This window comes from Octodon degus, unplaced genomic scaffold, assembly GCF_000260255.1.
Source record: "Octodon degus isolate 3935 unplaced genomic scaffold, OctDeg1.0 scaffold00276, whole genome shotgun sequence".
Lineage (NCBI taxonomy): Eukaryota > Metazoa > Chordata > Mammalia > Rodentia > Octodontidae > Octodon > Octodon degus.
The window spans coordinates 820,811-840,910 of record NW_004524852.1 but is presented as its reverse complement, the minus strand read 5'-3'; the positions used below and the strand labels follow the sequence as shown (position 1 = coordinate 840,910).

The 20,100-nt window shown below is 39.8% G+C and overlaps 2 gene segments (V, D, J or C); both read right to left on the bottom strand.

Moving 5' to 3' along the window:
- The window catches only part of LOC111814161, a 186,877-nt gene extending 169,564 nt beyond the window's left edge, over positions 1–17,313 (bottom strand). Inside the window, 2 exon segments of the C gene segment in view lie at positions 16,785–17,059; positions 17,233–17,313. Coding sequence covers positions 16,785–17,059; positions 17,233–17,287 — 330 coding nt within the window.
- Positions 1–20,100, bottom strand: part of LOC101566017 — a 432,133-nt gene that overhangs the window by 248,765 nt on the left and 163,268 nt on the right.

Sequence of the window (20,100 nt, the reverse complement as noted above, 5' to 3'; positions counted from 1 at the left end):
GCTTTAGTCTGCTGAGCTCTCTGGCCTGCCCTTGGAATGATACTTCTTGTGAGCAAAGCTGACACTCCTTAGAGATCACCTGCAAACACATTTCACTGCTCTGTCTTCTAGCAAGACACAAGTCTTGGCAGGCCCCATGGGGAAAGTGTAACATTACAAGTTTCCATAACTGCCAAAAGGATTTAAGAGTTTCTAATTTACACTTACATATCTATAAGCTGATACTGTGAATCTCCCTTCTCTTCATCACAAAGAACAGCAACAGCACAGGAAAGGGAAATAACCAGACTTTGGGGGATCTCTGAACACTGGCTCTGCAGTGATGCTGATTCCTGGAAACTCTGACCATGGAACAGGTTCTTGTTTACCTGCTGGATGTACTGAGGGGGCCTACTGAGTGCTATTTGGGCTCAGGTCCATCTCACAGTGTGTCCAGTTGGGATCTAAACTCATTCGTGGTTTCCCAGGTGTTGGAATGCTCATTCAGCCAATGGTAGAATAACTATACTGGTTATTAGATCTGTGAATTAAACAGAGCTAGAAGATATTAGAACTGCTTCTATATTCCCAAATAGAAAGTCTAAAGTAATTCTACATTCTGGAGAAACTGTAGTGATTACTATCTCTATGAAGTACTTAAAAGATGCAATAGACTTAATCAGATAAGGAATACAATCAGTTATTGTTCTAGATGTGGTTTCATTGCTGGAGTAAATCAACATCTTCTTTGATATCTGACACGTGAATTAAAAAAAATACTGTATTTTTTTTCTTTGTATACCCATTAGTGAGACTATGCAAAGCACTGTCTTTCATCTGGAATGGCTGACAAGGTTCTTTCATTGTTTTGCCTCAGGTAATATACAAGCTTCAACCTTGCCTTGTTCCATTCCAGGGAGAAACTGTCTTTCCATTCCATAAGATGTCACATGGGTTCACTACGCTGGCGAAGCAGGGGAGTCTTACGTAGCAAATCACTTAGTCATCTGGTAAAACATAGTCAATTACCCTCAAAACTTAGGAGATTTCTTCCTTAATGAACTCTTTTGGGGTTTTGCCATCTGAAGAAAGTTGAGATGCCTTTTCTAACGTGAAGGTGAGTTGCTAGATCTGGTCCTTCCTACCATGAAGAGAGTCTTATTTCCTAGTGTGCTTCACTGAATTTTGGAGGCAACATATATTTATTTGGGTATGTTCTAAATAGTCCAGATACTTTTACTGAGTAATCTGAAAGGCTTCCAATTTTGACCAGAGCCTAAGACAAGGCTTTGCAAGAGGCTGCCAGGTAAGCTTCTGACCACCTTTGTCAGATAAAGCTGCCAGTTCAATAGTGCTTAAAGTGTTGATTGAACCTTTGGGAAGCCTCAGGTGGATGATAAAGCAAACTTTGGGGATCTGGAAAAAAATCATACCATACTCTGCAGTCATAACCATCTTTTCTTGAGAAATAATTCTTGGCTATTTACTAGGTCCTAGTAGATCCTAAGTATTTCACAGTGGACCATCAATTACCACATGACTTGAAATATCCATCATGAAGAGCATGCTACTTGACCCACCAAACTACATGCACAAGAGTGGAAATGGCACCTCTGAAGTGTCAGGATTGATTATGCCCTGATGGCACAAAGAAATGATATTAGCAAGAGGTGTAGTTTAATAGCTCCCAATTCTGCTCTACTGCCTCATCTCTTTTAGTGTGTACCTATGGGCTTATCAAGTGTTTCTTCTGAACGGTTGACAGAGGAGGAAATATGAGGCCTGCCTTACAGATGGTTCTGTGCCAGCATCATCCCAAAGTGTATATCTATAATGCTACAGTCCCACTGGAGAGGCAGGGTGGGGCTGAAGGATGGTGGTAAAATGTCCCAGTGGGCAAAACTTCAAGTATCAAAGATATAGTCAGAAGTATTTAACAGTTTGACTATGTGATCAGGGACATTGAAAGCATCCAATTAGATAATTCATGACATAAAAATCTGAGGTAGTATATGAATGGCTCTGCAGAATTATTATATTGTTTGAAAATATTTTGTCTTCCACTCAAATTCTAACAACAAAACAACCTAAACAGAAGAAGATTCTAATATTGCAATGGACAAGATGATTTGTTTGCTAAGTCAATCCCTTTCATCAGACAATCTTGTCTTTGATGTAATGGGATAATAAGCAAATAGTGTACATTTTATATCCTAGAAATAGATCTCTGATATCAATAACTATTTAAGAAAAGAGGCAGGGTGTTGAGATTGACTTATCTTACCACTTTGCTGGCTAAGGAGACCCCATTCCTAATAGTGTGTAGAGCATTGATAGTGCCCCACACAAGATGATGTCAAATTGCTGAAGATTTCACTGGTGGAATTTGTGGTGGGAAAATCTTGATGGGTGAAAATTCCATAGGCTGTGCAGTGATTCAGGCGTTTGAAATCCATGAAGTGAACGATATCTAACAAAAATAACAGGCTTCACTTGTTCTTACTAAATTTTATTAAACCCCTTAAAAAGGATAATGAGAAATGACAGCGTTAACAAACAAGGGCAGAGGGTACCTTTTGTAACCGAGAACTTTATCTTCTGCAAAAGGAAGGGCAGACAGAGGTGATGACAAGATAGTATTGAAGCTGCAGAGTTCCAGAAGCACTGAAATGCCAAGCCATGGAAGTTCTGGTATGCTGTGGGAACAGGGCCCTGGTTGGAAAGATGTGAAACCCTGAAATGTGCAATGGGGACATTTGGGTGGATGTTCCTGGGGATCTTTGCTCTAAACCTCATAACTTACATATGTGATCCACGGGAAGAATCAGCCTTTTCCTCTGTGTAGGGAGGTGGCAGACAGCCTTGTACTTTTCAAGGAACCAGTAAGCCCTTCTTGCCTGCTATAGCATCATAACTGATTGAATTCAAACATAGATAGGCATTATGAGTTAGGTTATAACCTGCTAACCATGGAGTTGAGTGGGCCCAGGAATATTACACTGTAAAATGAAAACAATACATCTGGGTGTTGTATGTGGGTAATTGCAAGAGTGGGTAGTCCACACGGCATTTCCCACACAACTGGACCACTTTCTCTCCTCATCTTTTTCTATGGCCCTTTCAAGTGGGCAGGTGGTTAGCTGAAGGAGAAAGGAAAATGCCATGCTTGATGAATACCTTTTCTTGTGTGCTTAAGCCAAAAATATGCAGCAACTGTCTTACAGCAACCTCAAGGCTTGTTGTGATTTGAGGTTTTTGCAAGGTGAACAATATAACAGAGGACACATTTAAAAATATTTCATAATGCATCACCCAAAGAATTATATACAACAAGTGCATGAAACCTATCCACACACTAAACATGAAGGAATCAAGCTGAGGACCTAGAGCTCATAACAGTGCCTCCCACCAGTCCAACTGGAGGCCTAGAGCCCACCACAAAGTCTCATGCAGGTCTGTTATATGGATCTATGCTGGAAAGGCCCAAAGGTCAGTGGTGGAAGCTAGGAAGTCTATGCCAGTGGGGTGAAGGACCTGTGGTAGCAGGCTGAGGGATCTGAACTGGAGCTAGAAAGCAATGCTCTAGGTAAGCACCAAAGGTTCCCCAGATAGCCATCCTCAGCAACCATGAGGTCCTGAGCTCCTCCAGCAATGAGGAAAGCTGAGTATCCATCAGGAGAGCCAGTGCAACAAGCTTCTCCATGAGGCTGAGCTGTGCAGCATCTTCCTCTCCAGAGCCAAGAAGTGATGCTCAAGATGAGGACTTGAGCTTTTCCAAAGTTCATCGGTAAAGTCAGCATAACAAGGTCCTCCGAAAGAACTGCCCAACAGAGCTAGCAGCTTCCAACAGATCCAACAGCTTCTCCAAATAGTATTCTTAACAGTGTTTTGGCAGCTTTTGTTTTACCTTTATACTGCTGGCAACAGTCCTCAGGTGGGCCTCCTATACCATGCTAGTTCATTTCAGCTGGGTGTAAGAAGCTGACCACCAGTTAGAAATCCACTACAAGGGTGGCTTTAAAAAGCCTTGTAGGCCTGTGAGGAGGTACACCCTTGTGATCCAGCACTAGAAGTTGATGAAAGAGGACTGCAGTGAGTTTGAGGCCAGCCTGGATTACATAGTGAGACCCTGTCTCGAGAGACAAAACAAAACAAACAAACAAGCAAACAAATGGCAGTAGAAAGGGATACTTTCCATTGTGTGTTTCTGTGAAGTGCTCTGCTAACCCACATTCTATATGGAAGGAAAAAAGATAGAGTGAATATAGCTACAGGTACAGATATGGATATGCTTATGCATATGGATATATACATCTGGGCAGTGACCAATGGCTTAGCTTGTGGAACAGAAGTCTGGAAGGGCAAAGGATTAAAGTTGAAGGATTAAAGACAAGGAGATCTGGGGTAGAAGCAGATCTCCCTTATGGACATAAGGGAGCAGATACAATGTGAAGATCTTCATATTATACCTTAATACCCATCAGAAAGTAGCACAAAATAAGTGGATAAAATGACTCTGATACTTAATAAACAGGTATACAACATGGTTTCATTAATCTGATATTAGCTGGTATTTCTTCTCATTTCACTTTGAACTGCATGATAAGCATATGAATGGTTTATTATCTATGGGTATGGATGCTAGGCTTGGACCCAGAAACATGGACTTTCACTTATTCAGGCTGATCACTACTGATACCTCTCAATTTTCATTCTCTGGGCAGCAAAGACCAGTGTCGAATCTTGCAATAGTACTGTTACTCATGTATATTGCCAGCCTCTTGGAGGCACATTAGCCGGACAGATCTCCAGTCATCCAGAAGGTTCAGGGATTTATTATGATGAGAGTGTGTTTCCCTGTGCAGTCTGAGCCAGCAGTACTGTTTATGGCTTTAGGGAATGCCTGGCCAACAAACATGGACTCTCACACTTCATGGTACCAAATTTGGGGGACTCTTGCAAAACAAAGAAGGGGCAGGTATGAGCCTATAAGCACACTAGAATTAGGTGTCACACTTTCTGGAAGCAGCTAACTTCACAGTGCTGGAATGACCTACTAAAGCTGGAGTGACAGCTCAGAGGAAATACATCATATAAACCAGGGGTTATATTTTTAGATGCAGAATATGCACTAAACTGGAGACCCTTTGCTCTGTGCCTCCTTTAGGAAGAATAGATGAGTCTGGGAAACAAGAGGTGAAAGCAGCTGTGGCCTCATTCACATCCAGTGACCTATGAGGGCTTCCTGTCCATTGACTTTGAAACATGCAGAGTCGGAGGGCCTGATCCTCCAAATGGCCTTATTCCCAAAGATATCATAAGGAATCCACAAAATAACCACTTGGAGTTTCTAGGAGATGAGCCAACTCAAACTTCAGTGATTTTAAACAACATATTGCCATCATCTCTAAAAGTTGTCTGTGTTGACTAGTCTCAGTGGGATGATCTTTGCTTGGGGTTTGTCTTGTATTTGTAACAAAAGTTGGTCAGGTTGGAGTCACCTGAGGACTATGCTGAGCGTGGCATCCCAAGTGGCCTCCCCTCTTAACCACCTGGACCTTGGAGTGGGGCAGATGGGCAACTGAGGACAGACATGACATCTCTCCACATTTGCCTATCCCCACCTTCTTCACTGCTTACATGGCAGCTGCCTTCCACAGAGTAAATATTCCAAGAGATTAGGAAAGAATTTTTTTTATATTTTAATAATTTTATTGAGAAAGAAGTAGCAATGAGATGGTTTCAAAACAGGTTAGTAGTACAGTTATAATAGTTAATACATTGCATATTGTTGTCTTTGTAGTAGTTGTTCCTAGTACAAGATGCAGACATATCTTGTGTAAACACTATTAGTTCAAAACCTTCTTCTCATTGAACTAAGTGAAAGTAGCTGTGTATTTATGCTATTTTAAATGCTATTTTGTATATACAGTATATATATATATTTTTTCCACTACAAAATGGTCCATTTATATCCCCTTTTTGTTTACTTTTTTCAGAGATGTGTATTCCATTGCCATTCATATACTGTAGGTGCATGAATTCAGCAAAGTAATCCAATATAGTCCAGTAGTCTATAATAATAGTGGGTCATCTGCAAGAGTGGCAATGTCAGAAGTTGTTGACTTGAGTCTTTTACAGCTCAGTATATTAATATGGCTTTACTTTTTATACCTCGATTTTATACTTTCTTGCTGGGTAGTTAAGACCAAGATAAAGCAAGACCTATATAACAAAAAATGTAACTTCTGTATCTGACAAAGTCAGTGAAAACCCCTCAGGACTTACCCTGAAACCCTGTAGAGCAGTTTGTAGTTCTTTTGTCAATGTGAGCCATGTCATGGCCATTGCTTGACCAATTTGCTGTCTGAGAAAGGCTGAGAGAATGTTTTTTCTCCATGTGACTCTCCTTAGGCACCCTCTACATCATCGATCACTTTCCTCTGTGGCCCCATAATCTTCTTGATCAGAAAATTTGGGACACAACTGAGTTACAGGATGTTACAGTACAGGTTCTTCTATGTCCTGAGCTTCACTGACCTTGAGAGGCTAGGGCCAAAATGTTGGCTGGCCTTGCAGCCCTTCTTTTTCTCTAATTTTTGGTCTGCAAACTTAAGTTGTTAACCCTCCAGAAGAGAAGATTAATGATATTATTACCCTATACCATAAGCTGTTGAGCTTAACCTCACTATCTGTCTGAATATCAAACATCTTAGATATAACATGGAGCAGGTATTTTCCATAACCACTCCTTAGAAGTCCTGTAACACCAGTGTCACAGCCTTCTTTTAGTTATAGTCAAGTCTCAGAACTCAACTAGATTCAAGAGAAGGGAATATACAAAAGTATGGGTATCAAAGGACATGGCCAGTTTTGAAGACTAGAGGTAACAGTTGTCTTGAAAACTTTCTGAACAGAGAGGCTCTTATATTAATACTTACTCTCTTTAGCAGTAAATATTTATGAAGAACCCATAGTATGTGTGGAGCCTGAACACAAGGCAAAGGAGCCATGTGCCTATCCTCAAAGTATGTGCAGCCTACTGTGAAATATTCATATTAACACACAAGCTAAGAATAGGCTGAAAATCCCACAAGTAAGAACTAATGTACTGGGACTGATGGACAGTATGTGTATTACAGCTCTCTGAGGTGAAGTAAACAGAATGATAGTCTCATTCTGTACATAGTTGTATCAACAATAAAATAATAGAACATGTTCTTATCAAAATTTTCACAACTCAAATATCCTTAATATAGTAATTCATTTCTCTTAAGACTCATTCTTCATAAGACCTGCTTGCCTCAAAGAATTATTTACGAGGATGCATTTAAGTACCAAAAAATATTGTGCAGGGAGGGAAGATGGCCACCTAGGGAGTGATAGCAAGGGTAAGTGTTTCTGAATTATTGCTGGAGAAAAGCAGATATCATGAGGCAAGGCAAATGATCAAGTCTGATATGTGAGGATAAATGAAAAGTGATGGACTAAAATGCAGTGTCTAGGAGGTGAATGAAGGGACTCTGACCATTTGTGGATCACAGTATTTCACTCTGCAGCTCAGACCCAGCTTGCAGGCCTTGGAGAGAATTGTGCTGAGGGAGGAACCAATCCTTCAGTGACAGCCTGGCTGGCTGAATGGACTCACAATCTTCCTACTAGGCCATGGGTGTGAGTCATATGCCACCCAAGGGCTTGGAGAAGCCCAAAGCCGAATGGAGTTGAGTGAATCATCATGCACCTGTGCCGAGTAATAACATTGTTTCAGTGCCTCTGAGCAGTGGCACTGAAGGGACAGAGAAGTATTGGTCACACAGAAAAAAATAAATTACTCATCTCCTGTACATACAGTAGAAGTGCTGTTCATGATTCAGTGTGCTGTCATAGGTTGTATCTAGTTGTACCTTCATAACCTCATGTGGCCATAGGTGGCGCTGTTCAGAAATGGCTGGACCTAGGGTGTGTGATGCTGGGATTGATTTACTGTGCTCTGTTAGGATTATGGGTAAGAGAGCTACCTGCTCTGAGGGTGGGTGGCCTAGATAAAATAGAAGGGACTGGGAGAGTCATGGCTGGTTTCTTGTCGCTTGCTGTCTTCTGCCTGCCTTTACCTCTGCAATGCCCTTCTATCATGCCGTGCTGCCTTGGAGCTAGCCAACTATGAATGGAAACCTCTACAAATTGTGAGCCAAATAAATCTTTCCTTCTTGAACATTGGGTGTTGGGCATTTTGTCTCAGCAACTAGAAAAGTAACTAAATATGATGTAAGCAGGCTCCCATGAGGCGCCCAAGTAGAACACAGGGTAAACCAATTCTTTGACAAGTACGGGTGATCTAGTGGAGCAGGGGATATCTCTGAGCACCTCAGTGGAGCTAGACAGAGTAGACACTCTCCTACTATTTCTACAAAATCTGGAAATGCCTAGGATGACATGGAGTCCTGCCCCCATTCTCCACCAGTAAAGGGGGTCATCAGAAGAGCCTGGGGGTGGCACAATGTTCTACGGGTGGGCCTGAAGCAAATAGATGCCTTTAAGCAGAGAGATGGAGAATGGTACCTGTCCCAGTGGGCTTTTAGCCATATGTTAGCCAAGAAAAGCCTTGGGGGAAAGACCTGGGGATGTCCACAATAATTACTCCCTCAGTTGGACCCAAGGAGACCCCCAGAGGGTCACGCCCAGGGAACAACTTGCAACCAGGACACATGATGGAGGAAGAAGCAGCCCTCACAGCTTTGGGAAGGCAACTGCTTGGCCCACAGGAGGAAGCTGCTTGGCTGCTTACATTCAGACCATGTTTCTTGGGTAGAGAGAGCTATGTGTAGAGGTAAACTCTGGGTTAATGCTGTAGCCACTGTGTGAAGGGTTTTATTTTTATTTTGGTTATTGTAATTGTTATTTCCTTTCTTCTTGGTTTGCTATCATTTTTTTGGTTTTTTTTTTTTCCTTTTTCTTCTGGTTCTTGCCTCTTTTTTTGGTACTGTTTGGTTATCATACCTTATTTTCTATTGTTTAAATCAATAGATATTTAATTATTGAAAGTATTCCATCTTAGCACTTCAGTTAGTGCTTTCATTAATGAATATGATGCTTTATAGCCATCATTTCTATCTTTTTACTTTTAGTGCTTTCTAATATACAAAGAATACACATCTGTTGAAGAAGAATTAGCAAACAGAGAAACTAAAGAATTACTCTTATCCTACTTCTAGGATTAACCATTGTTAACATTTTCATGCCTGTCCTTTAGACCACTATTTTGGATAGAAATACAATGTGAACCATATGCATAGTTTAAAATTATTTTAGTAAATACATAAAAATAAATCATAAAGAATCATATAAAATGAACTTCAATGTTACATTTTATCTAACTCAATATACTCCGAACATTATTTCATCATTCATGTGTGAATGAGATTGTTCACATTCCTTTTTTCATATCACCTCTGGAATATAGTGTGTATTTTACACTTAGAACACATCTTAGCTTGGACTAGTTGCAATTCAACGGTTCAAACGCCACTAGTAGTGGCTATATTATGAACAGCCATACATAAGATCATAGAATTCCATCTACAGAAATCAGATCATATGAAATCTACAGTTTTGTAACTTTTTCTAATAAACTTTTAATTTTAGAATTCTTTTGTATTGATAAACATTGTGAAGGTAGTACACAGAGTACCCGCATACTCCACACCCAGTGTTCCCTCTGATTAACATCTTACAACAATTAATGAAATAGTGTGGACACATTGTTACTAACTAAACGTCATCTTCTGATTTACTGAGATCTTGCCTAATGCCCATTTGCTCTTCCTTTATGACATCCAGGATACCACATTGCATTTAACCAGCACGGGTTCTTCCGGGCTATGAAACTTTTCCAGCCTACTTGATTTTAATGACCTTGAGTGTTTTGAGAGGGTATACGCCATGTATTTTGTAGAATTTCTCTACAGTAGGTTTTGTCTGATGATTTTTTCATCATCTGATGAAATTAAATGTTTTTGGGAGTAAGACCACGTAGGTGAAATGTTATTGCTCATCACAGTGTTTGAAGGTTACGCAGTAGCACTATGGTTTATCACATTTGATAGAAGTTTGGTCACCCAGGTTAAAGTAGTGTGTACAGATCTTACTATTACAAAGTACTTTTTTTTTTTTTTTTGTGGTACTGGGGATCAAACTCAGGACCTTGCGCTTGCCAGGCAGGTGCTTATGCCACTGAGCTATATCCCCAGCCCCAAAGTACTCTTTTAACCCCTCTCCATTCTATATCTTTTAGATGAAGCCACAATGTGTGGCTCAGGGAAAGATTGAGAGCTGTATTTCATCTCCTTGAGTGTGGAACATGGACATGAATTATTTGAAATTCTTCTGTATGCAAAACTTGTTTATCTTTTTCCTTATCTCTCCAGTCATTTATTTATATGAGTATTAACTCACATTCATTTTATACTTTGAGTTATTACTTAATATTACTTTACACTATTGCTCAAATTGTTCTGACTTTGGCCAGCAGGAGCATTTTTAGTTGGCATCTGTGTTATTTTGATACACTCCCATCAATTCGGTGTTTTTGTTTGTTTGTTTTATTACTTCCTGGTTCTGCAGATTTCTCCAGGGTTATCTTTCTTTGCCTCAGCCTAGCATCAGCCATTTTTCTGAGGAATTTTATTTCCTTTTATTGGGAAATGATATTAGTAGTTATGAGGCCCTGAGTTCAATCCCAGGTAACAAAGCAAAACCATTCCCCATCAAGATCTGAATTCTAGGAATCCTCAGTTGCTGCTGCGGTACTGTTGCTTTTTAGCTGGTAGAGCAAAGAGATACACATTTGGGGATGTGTGTGAGCCCTTGTAAACACACCTATTTCTATCTGCATCCATTTGTATCTGTATTAACTCAAAGTTCATAATGATGCCTATAACTTTTTTCTACTTATTAATGCATTTTCTGATTTATAAACCGTTTTCCTTTCAACAAAAGCTTAAAAATGTATTAGTGTGACAATAGCATTCCACTTTTTGTTGTTTTGAAATTTTTTTGTTAATTTACTATTTTTAGACCTTTATATTGGCTATGATTTGTTTTATGTTTCATTATAATAATATGTTTGTGTCTATTTATTACATACAATATTATTACCTAGGCATATAATCCCTAGAACTATAGTGACAGAATCAAAAGAAGGATAATTTATAAAGTTTTGAGGTGCTTGTTGTCCAAAGTTTTCTTAAAAATTTGTAGAAATTCTCATTACCAGCAATGCACTAGTGCATCAATTAATCATTTTGCCAGCACATTGTATAATCTGACAAACAGTGTGATTGGTTTCAAAATTATAATACCCACTATGCAGTAATGGACATTTGTGTATTTAGCAGTCATTTTTGTTTGCTTTTTGTGAGATGCTGATGGGCTTCTACTATAATTTTATTCTATTTGTATTCATTTTAGTTTTATTGACTTGGAGATTTTTAAAAAATATATTAGTCATATGTAGCCTTTGCTTTGATATATATCACAAATGTTGTAATATCTTAGAAGTATCATAACCATGTGTCTTATAATGTACAGTGTTATTAATATTTAGATGTTGAAAATTAATTTACAAAATTTGTCAGTATTTCTTTCTGTAATTTTTATAAAATCTGTTATTTCAAAATTATACACAAATGTGTACACACACATATTCTTCTAGTACTTTCATAATGAAAAATTACAACTTTTTTTCATTTGGAATTTTTTTTTTTTTTTTTGGCAGAACTGGGGATTGAACTCAGGCCCTTATGCTTGCCAGGGAAGCGCTTATTCCACTGAGCCATCTCCCTGGCCCCCTGGAATTTGTTTAAGTAGTATCCAATTTTACTGACTAATTTCTAGATGGCTATCCAGTTATCTTCCCATATTTATTAACATATGCAAAATTCTTCCTTACATCTGAATAACTTTCTTATAACTTCAGGTTTTCTAGTTCTATCAGTTTGAATATCTATCCTTGTAATACCTCATTTCTTTAATAAGCATAGTTTTAGAACACATTTCAATATTGAATATGTCAAGTATTTAACTTTCTATTGGATATTTATCTAATTTATTCTTTCAGATAACCTTTAAAAACCATTTTTACAAGTTGAAAAATAAAAAGGCTTCTCCATTTTTACTGGAAATGTGTTTAAATTTATGGATTCATTTGGTAGAAAGTTGAGTCTGTGGGCAGGTAGAACATTTATTTAAAGACCATGAACTATTGAAGACGTAGTATTGGAGTACAAGGAACAATATAGGAACAATGGTGTGGCTTTATTTAAAGGTCTTCCTGGCATTAAGCTTTTCCTACCCTCTCTACTGCTCCAAGATATCTGGGAGGAATGGGCTAAACTAATTACTCAATGCGCAATAGCTGGAGGAATTTTATTCTCTGAATTCCTACAGAGAGTGGAGGTTATTTGAAAGCATTTTGTTCTTCTGGGATATTTTTCTCACTGTTTTTGTGTACAATATTGTCTCCTAATGTGGCTGTCCCACAAGGACAGTAAAAGCAAAGTAAAACAAACAATCCTTTCTCCAAATGTTGTATTAATATCATTAAACACCTGCAGCATATACAATCCATGTTAAGCGGCGTGAGCCCTCTGTACTAGGGGGGCTTTCAGGTCAGAGGGGAAGATGAAACAGGTAGTGTAAGGCCAACAGTGTTGTTTACCTTCATAATTGGCATATAGTGACAGTGGCATGATTCAAAGGGAGAAGCAGTATTGTGTTGGCAAGTCATCTTTCATATAGTGCATTCTGATTTTTGTGGTATAAATATTTTTGCCGTGGCCAGTTCTGAATTGCCAGCATGGCTCCTCTGAACAAGGGAGAACTGTGCACAGCGTGGTGCCCCGTGGTACCAGCTGGGCCGGCGTACCAATGGAGAGACAGAAATGGGCTTTGAAACATGGTGAGTTTCAAAGGTAGAAATGGAGGTGAACATACTATGGGCAAAACAAATAGTGGGAGCAGAATTTTAGAGTTAGGGAAATAACTGTCTCAGGTGAAACTTGGATATTTTTCAGTCCTTTGGAGAGACACCTTAGGCAGATGAATCAGGCTGCCTTGAGCAAGGTGCGTCTTGTTCTAGGCAGCTGAGTGAGATAGAAATACATGCAGTCAGACAGGGCCTGGCCCTCAGAGGACCCGATACGGAAGACAAGACCTTGCAACTGTGGCAGAGACAGGTACCTCCCTTGTGGGCAGACCTTAAGACAAAAGATTAAACAAGTGGAACTGCATACCTCCCTAGGGATGGACATCAGAGACTGACATTCTAAATAGGTATCAATCACCTTGAAAAAGCCAGGAAGAGTCACTAACCCAACCCCCTACCGCAAAAGTCCCTGTTCTGTGTTCATGTCCTCTTTCTACGTGACTCATTTCTCCATTTGATCCTGATTTAATCAATTTTACCTGAACAATTAAGCTTTTGATCTTATTGGTGGACCATAGTTTTTAGTTTTAAATTTTATACAAGGTCTACAGGGTCCACAGGGTCTCATTACATAGATCAGACTCCTAGTGATCCTTGTTTTCAACCTCCCAAGTGCTGGGATTACAGGTACGTTCCACGATGCCCAGTCCGATGCACCATAGTTTTGTCCCACCGTGTGCTCACCTTGCAAGTTCCCATGTTTTCCACCTTAGACTCACCTCATCTCATGGTTTTGCTCCATAAAAATCCCTAGAAAAGATAGATTCCAGGGCAACGCATTCGGGACCCACTTCTATCCCTCTCTCGAACAGCTTTCTTTCCCCCAATTAATATATTCTGCTCCTAACCTCTGTTGTACCTAAAACTCATTCTTTGGTTTTAGAGAACACAGACTCATCATAGGTATTCTTCAGTTTGGGAGTTTCTTTTGCCTGTATCAGTCTGAGCAGGAGGAATGAGCAGTCAAGTGTTCAAATAATCCTTCAGACACCCACGTTACATTTGTCCCTGGTTCTGACTGCACTTGGTGAGTTGAGGGGAAACACTGCTGACCATATGTAAAGAGATATTTGAAGAGTTATTTCCTGTTTTGAATTGTAGCAAAGAGTAAAAAACTAAATGAATAAATAAGTAAACACATGTACTTTGTGTAGTTTATTTTAAAAATGTGATCTTTTGGGGGGCCTGCCCCTTAGCTTAGTTCTTTAAGTGGCTGCTTCAACAAAGCAGTCAGGCTCAGGTTGCTGTGGTTCGATCCCCACAACTCAAGCCAGCCAAACCTGCCCTGAAGGCATTTGGAGCAAAAGAAAAAAAAATCCTTCTGCCTTTTTTAGCTCATTGGCCAAGCAAGAGCCGTGACTCATCCACATGGCTGACACTGACAAAGGTTCTACAATCCAAGGTACAGGATCTCAGGATAAATCCTGAGGGGATTTCACTGACCTTATCAGACCCAAAAGCTACAACTCTTGTTACATAGGTCCTGCTTTACCTTGGTCTTAACCATCCAGCAGAAAAATATAAAAACGAAGTATAAGGAGTAAAGCCATGCTGTTATGTTGAGCTGTAGGGGACTCAGGCCAACAATTTCTGACATTGCCAGTCAAGTGGAAAACCTATTACTATTATGGACTACTGAACTCTTTTAGAATATTTTGCTGAGTTTACACACCTATAATATTTAAATGATGGGACTTACCAAAAAAAGGGACTACAGATGAATATCCGTTTTGTATCTGTGTATTCAAAGTGGTTAGGATAGATATATAGTTACATTCTCTTAATGAATAGAGGGACTTGTTCTAATGGTGTTTGTAAATAGGATATCAAGTCCACATCTTGTACAGCAATTAACCATTAGGAAGAATGTATGCAATGCGTTAATTATTGAAACTGTCCTACCAATTTGGTTTGAAACCGTCTCATTGCTATTTGTTTCTCAATAAAATTATGAAAAAACCCAAAAAAACCCCAAAATATGATCTTTTTAGTGTTTGGAGTTGTATTTGCTTTGAAGGCAAAGGATAGAAAAATCCACCTCAAAATATCTTAAGGGATGAAGAAACAAAACAGTTGTGCTCTTGCTGTCCCACCAACTATTGTTTTTCTTCGCTCTGCTGGGAAATTGAACCCAGGACCTCTAATGCTAGACCAGTGATCTGCTGATTAGCTGCAGCCCCAGTGTGGCCAATTCTGTACACGCTGCTCCCCTTGCTCCTGCCAACCACTGCCTTACTTTGCCTAAGGGTTTTCTCTTACTGCCATACTCTGCTTGGTACACAGGTCTAAGTGCTAGAGAATAAATGCCCCATTCTAGGAGCTGCCCTCACCAATGACATACAAGACTTGAGGTGTCAATCCCCTAGCTCCTTGTGCCCTCAGGTAGGATAACTTGGGGCAGGTATTCCACATCTGTTCCTGAGTTGTTCTGGCAGGACCCAGCTCCAGTGGTCCGCTGTGGCAGCTGGCTTGACAATACCCTCTTGTTGACTGACTTTGCTTTCAGACTCTTCCCTGTGCTCCTTCCGCTTCTCCATGGATCACCTTTCAGTCATGCCTGTCACACTCTTTGTCTGCTTCTGGGAGAACCAAAGCTAGGACAGCTGGTGTGTGCAATAAAAAAGTCTTAGGTTCCAAAAGCTACAACTCTTATTGCATAGGTCCTGCTTTACCTTGGTCTTAACCATCCAGCGGAAAAGTATAAAAATGAAATATAAGAAGTAAAGCCATGCTGTTATGTTGAGCTGTAGGGGACTCAGGTCAGCAATTCCTGACATTGCCAGTCAAGTGGAAGACCCAATACTATTATGGGCTACTGGACTCTATTAGAATATTTTGCTGAGTTAACACACCTATAATATTCAAATAACGGAACTTAACAAAAAAAGGGGATACAGATGAATTTTGTATCTGTGTATTCAAAGTGGTTAGGATAGATATATAGTTACATTCTCTTAATGAATAGAGGGACTTGTTCTAATGGTGTTTGTAAATAAGATATCAAGTCTGCATCTTGTACAGCAATTAACCACTAGGAAGAATGTATGCAATGTGTGAATTATTGAAACTGTCCTACCAATTTGGTTTGAAACTGTCTCATTGTTATTTGTTTCTCAATAAAATTATGGGAAAAAAAGGGGATACAAAAAAAAAGTTTTAGGTAGGTCAGCTTCAGTCATAGTAGGGTGTAGCGGTTCCAAACATGTTATCAAGATTTAGTTTTGCTCTCTGTTTTTATAGGGTCATCTTCTCTCGTGGTGGGAACCTGGCAGGCCAAGGCTCATATCCTGGCTTCTTACATTCCCAGCAGTCTTTCTAATATTTTCATATAAAACTTGGGATGTGGCATGGGTAATGCGCTTACACTTGAACCAATCATTTTGGCCAGAGGAATGAACCACAAGAATTGGTCAGGGGATTCCATGGGTGGGTAGGCTTTATCCAAATTCCAACATGGGTAAGAGGAGGGAAGTCTTGGTTTGTCTAGGGAAAGATCAATCAAGGGGTTACCAGAAGAAGAGATAGGTGTGGAACAGGCAAAAACTATGCATGAACAGCCTGATGGACTTTACCATCATTCTTAGGCATAAGACTCAGAGATAAACTTGGTCTTGAGAGTCAGGTCTTACACACATGACCTCGTTTTTCATTGATCCCACACGTGGGGAGATCAGCTGCCTCCCCATCAGTTCCAACTGCAGCATCTGCATCTGCCCTCTTCCTGTCCTCTCCTAGGCTCTCAGGGCAGGTGGCTGTTTATTACTGAGCCCTGGGGTTTTTGTAAGGCTCTTTCTGTTACTACTCTCACTGTGGTATCTGCAACAGTGCAGAAATAGACAGCGGAATCACTGAGTGTTAAGGCTGAGATGGTGAGCTTCAAAAGTGGTTTCTGAAACACCACGGAGTATCGTCCTTTCTGTGAGCTTGTACTGGAAGAATACAGATGAGTTATGTAAATCATCTTTCCACTGGAGGGCTGTTGATACCAGTGCATTACATAGGAAGAAAAACTGACTGTGATTTTGCAATCTATGGTCACAGATTCTCTTTCCCGTGTGTACAAAACATCTGTAGGTTGATGCTGAGCATTACTAGAACCTGTACAAAATAAAAAAATAAAAGATTATCAGTGGATATTACTCACAAGCTGACTTTCACCAATAGACAGATTTTGACCCAGAAAATGAAGTGGAGCAAAGCACAGGCCAGCCCTATTCCAACTTCTCCCTTTGGCTGTTCCCTGTGCCAGCCTCCAGGGCCGGCTTCATTACCAAGGCAAATGCAGATCACAGCAGCACCCAGGACAGCAGGCAGCCCACGCTGCATTTCTGAGGCTCTTCCCGCTGGCGGAATGGCTCGTGTTCTGTGGTCCCCTGATTGGTCCCAGAACGTCTTTTGAGCTGTTTACCATGTGACCCAGAATGGGGCTGCTACTGCTGAGAGCCTGGAATGTGGTTTCTGTGCACACAGATGTAGTCGTGTCACCTGCTGCCTGTGCTTGCCCTCCCATGTCACTTCTGTCATGCCTGTTCCTTTCTTTTAAATAAGCACAGAACAGGTAGCATATTTTAGATTCTGAAAGACAAAAACATCCACATCTACTCTCCTTATTCAGAGAGGAACATTGTTAATGCTTTTTTATTTTACTTATGTCTCTTTTCTTATTTTTATAAACAAATATGTAGGCCTTAAAGAAATGAGACTTATACTAATTTTATCTATCTATCTATCTATCTATCTATCTATCTATCTATCTATCATCTATCTATCTATCTATATCAGCACACAATTTAATTGTTTGAAAATGTGTTTTTTTGTCCTTTATTTTTTTTCTTTTTTTATTATTAATTTTATTGAGAAAGAAGTAGCAATGGGACAGTTTCAAAACAGGCTAATAGGGCAGTTACAATAATTAATACATTGCATATTGTTGCCTTCACCATAGTCATTCATAGTACAAAATGCAGACATTATATCTTATCTAAACACTTTAGTTCAAAACTTTCTTCTCATTGAACTAAGAGAAAGCTATAAATCTATGTTATTTTGTATTTACATATATTTACATATATATGTATTTACATATATATTGTATTTACATATATATATATATCTTTTTCACTACAAAATGATCCTTCATTTATATCCCCCTTTTTGTTTACTTTTGTGAGAAATGGACATTACATTGCCATTCATATATTGTAGGTGCATGAATTCAGCAAAGTAATCCAATATAGTCCAGTAGTCTATAATAGTAGTGGGTATCCACATGACTGGCAATGTCAGAAGTTGTTGACTTGAGCCTTTTACAGCTCAGCATATTAAAATGGCTTTACTTTTTATACCTTGTTTTTATACCGTTCTGCTGGATAGTTAAGACCAAGATAAAGCAAGACCTATGTAACAAAAAATGTAACGTTTGTATCTGACAAGGTCAGTCAAATCCCCTCAGGATTTACCCTGAAACCCTGTACAGCAGTTTGTAGATCCTTTGTCAGTGTCTGCCATGTGGATGAGTCATGGCCATTGCTTTAATTTTTTTTCTTTTAAATTGTAAGCCATGAGTGGTGGTGCAAACTTGTAATCCTAGCACTTGGGAGAGTGGAAAAGAGGATCATCATGAGTTTGGGGCTAATCTAGACTACATAGCAAGTTCAGGGCCAGCCTGAACTACATAGTGAGAAAAAAAATTAAAAGATTAAAATGAAAAAAGGAAGGTATTTAGGTCTAATAAGACGGTAACATATGATCTAGTTAATACATTTTAAGTGTTCCATATATTGTTGTTGACATATAGTGTTGTGTAACAGCTTAGAGCTTAATGACTGTATGTGAATTGTTTTTATGCTCATTTGTGCTCAACTGCACCAAGGCCCTGCTAACCACCATGTCACTCTTTCATTCAGTGAATGCTTACATTTTATATTCATTGTATAGGTGCAACCACATAGTACTTATCTTTCTGTGACTGGGTTATTCCACTTACTATAATGTTTTTAAGAATGATTAATAATAGTACAACATGTGGCTTTTCTAGCCTCATAACAAAGCCCCTGGGATAATCAACTTATGAGAAGCAAAGGTTTATTTTAGCTTACAATTTTAGATGCTCTAGTCAAGGAGTGGGCATACATATTGCTGTGGGCCTCTGATGGATGAGTCAGATGACAATGGTAGGGAGTACATGGTGAAATGACCAGGGAACAACAGTAGAGGACGAGACTGGGGTCGCACAGTTCTCTTCAAGGGCATAGCCCCCAGTGACCTGTGGACCTCAACCTCCTCCCCCTCTTCCTCCTTCTTTTTCTTCTTCTGTATTTTAGGGAAGGGTCTACAGGGCTTTCAGGGTCTTACTACTAGATCAGACTTGTAGTGATTCTCCTGTTTACAACCTCCCAAATGTTGGAATTACAGGCGTGCGCCACCAAGTCCAGTCTTAATCACCCATCTCTGTGTGCCCTGAGGGGTGGGGCCAGCATGGTAGGCCTGGGGATTGAACCCCTAGCCTCTGTGCCTGCTTGCAGGTGCTTTAATCTGCTGAGCTATTTGACCAGCCCCAGATCCCATCTTCTAAAAGTTCCATCACCTCTCAGTAGTGTCTTCTTGGGAACCAAGCCCTTACCACATGGCCTTAGGAGAGACATTCAAACCATAGCATTCTGCCAAACTAAAACTTTCTGCCCTGGCCCAAAAAGGTTCATGTCTGCTAACAATGTAAAATACACTCATTTCATCCAGAGAGCAGGAGATAAAGGGACAACTAGCAGAACAAAGCTAGGGCCTGAGTAGACACTAGAGATAAAATCCTAATTAGAGCTCAAAGGATAAAAGAGTAATCAATTCTGCTTTCCTGATGTCAGAGGTCTATGTAACAATAACAGTGACTGCAACCCTTCATTTGCAGGTTTCTGCCAAGTTTGGAAATGCCATCAGATGGGACCCACCAATGGGTCACTTGTACAAACTGCCCCTTGTACACCCACCAAAACCAGTTGCTGAAGGCTGCATGTAAGTCCCTAAATTTAGGTGTTTCAGTAGCATCCTTTGTTGGAGCCCCTCTTAGTTAGTGAGAGTTTCTCTTTCTTTTTCCTTCCTTCCTTCTTTCCTTCCTTCCTTCCTTCCTTCCTTCCTTCCTTCCT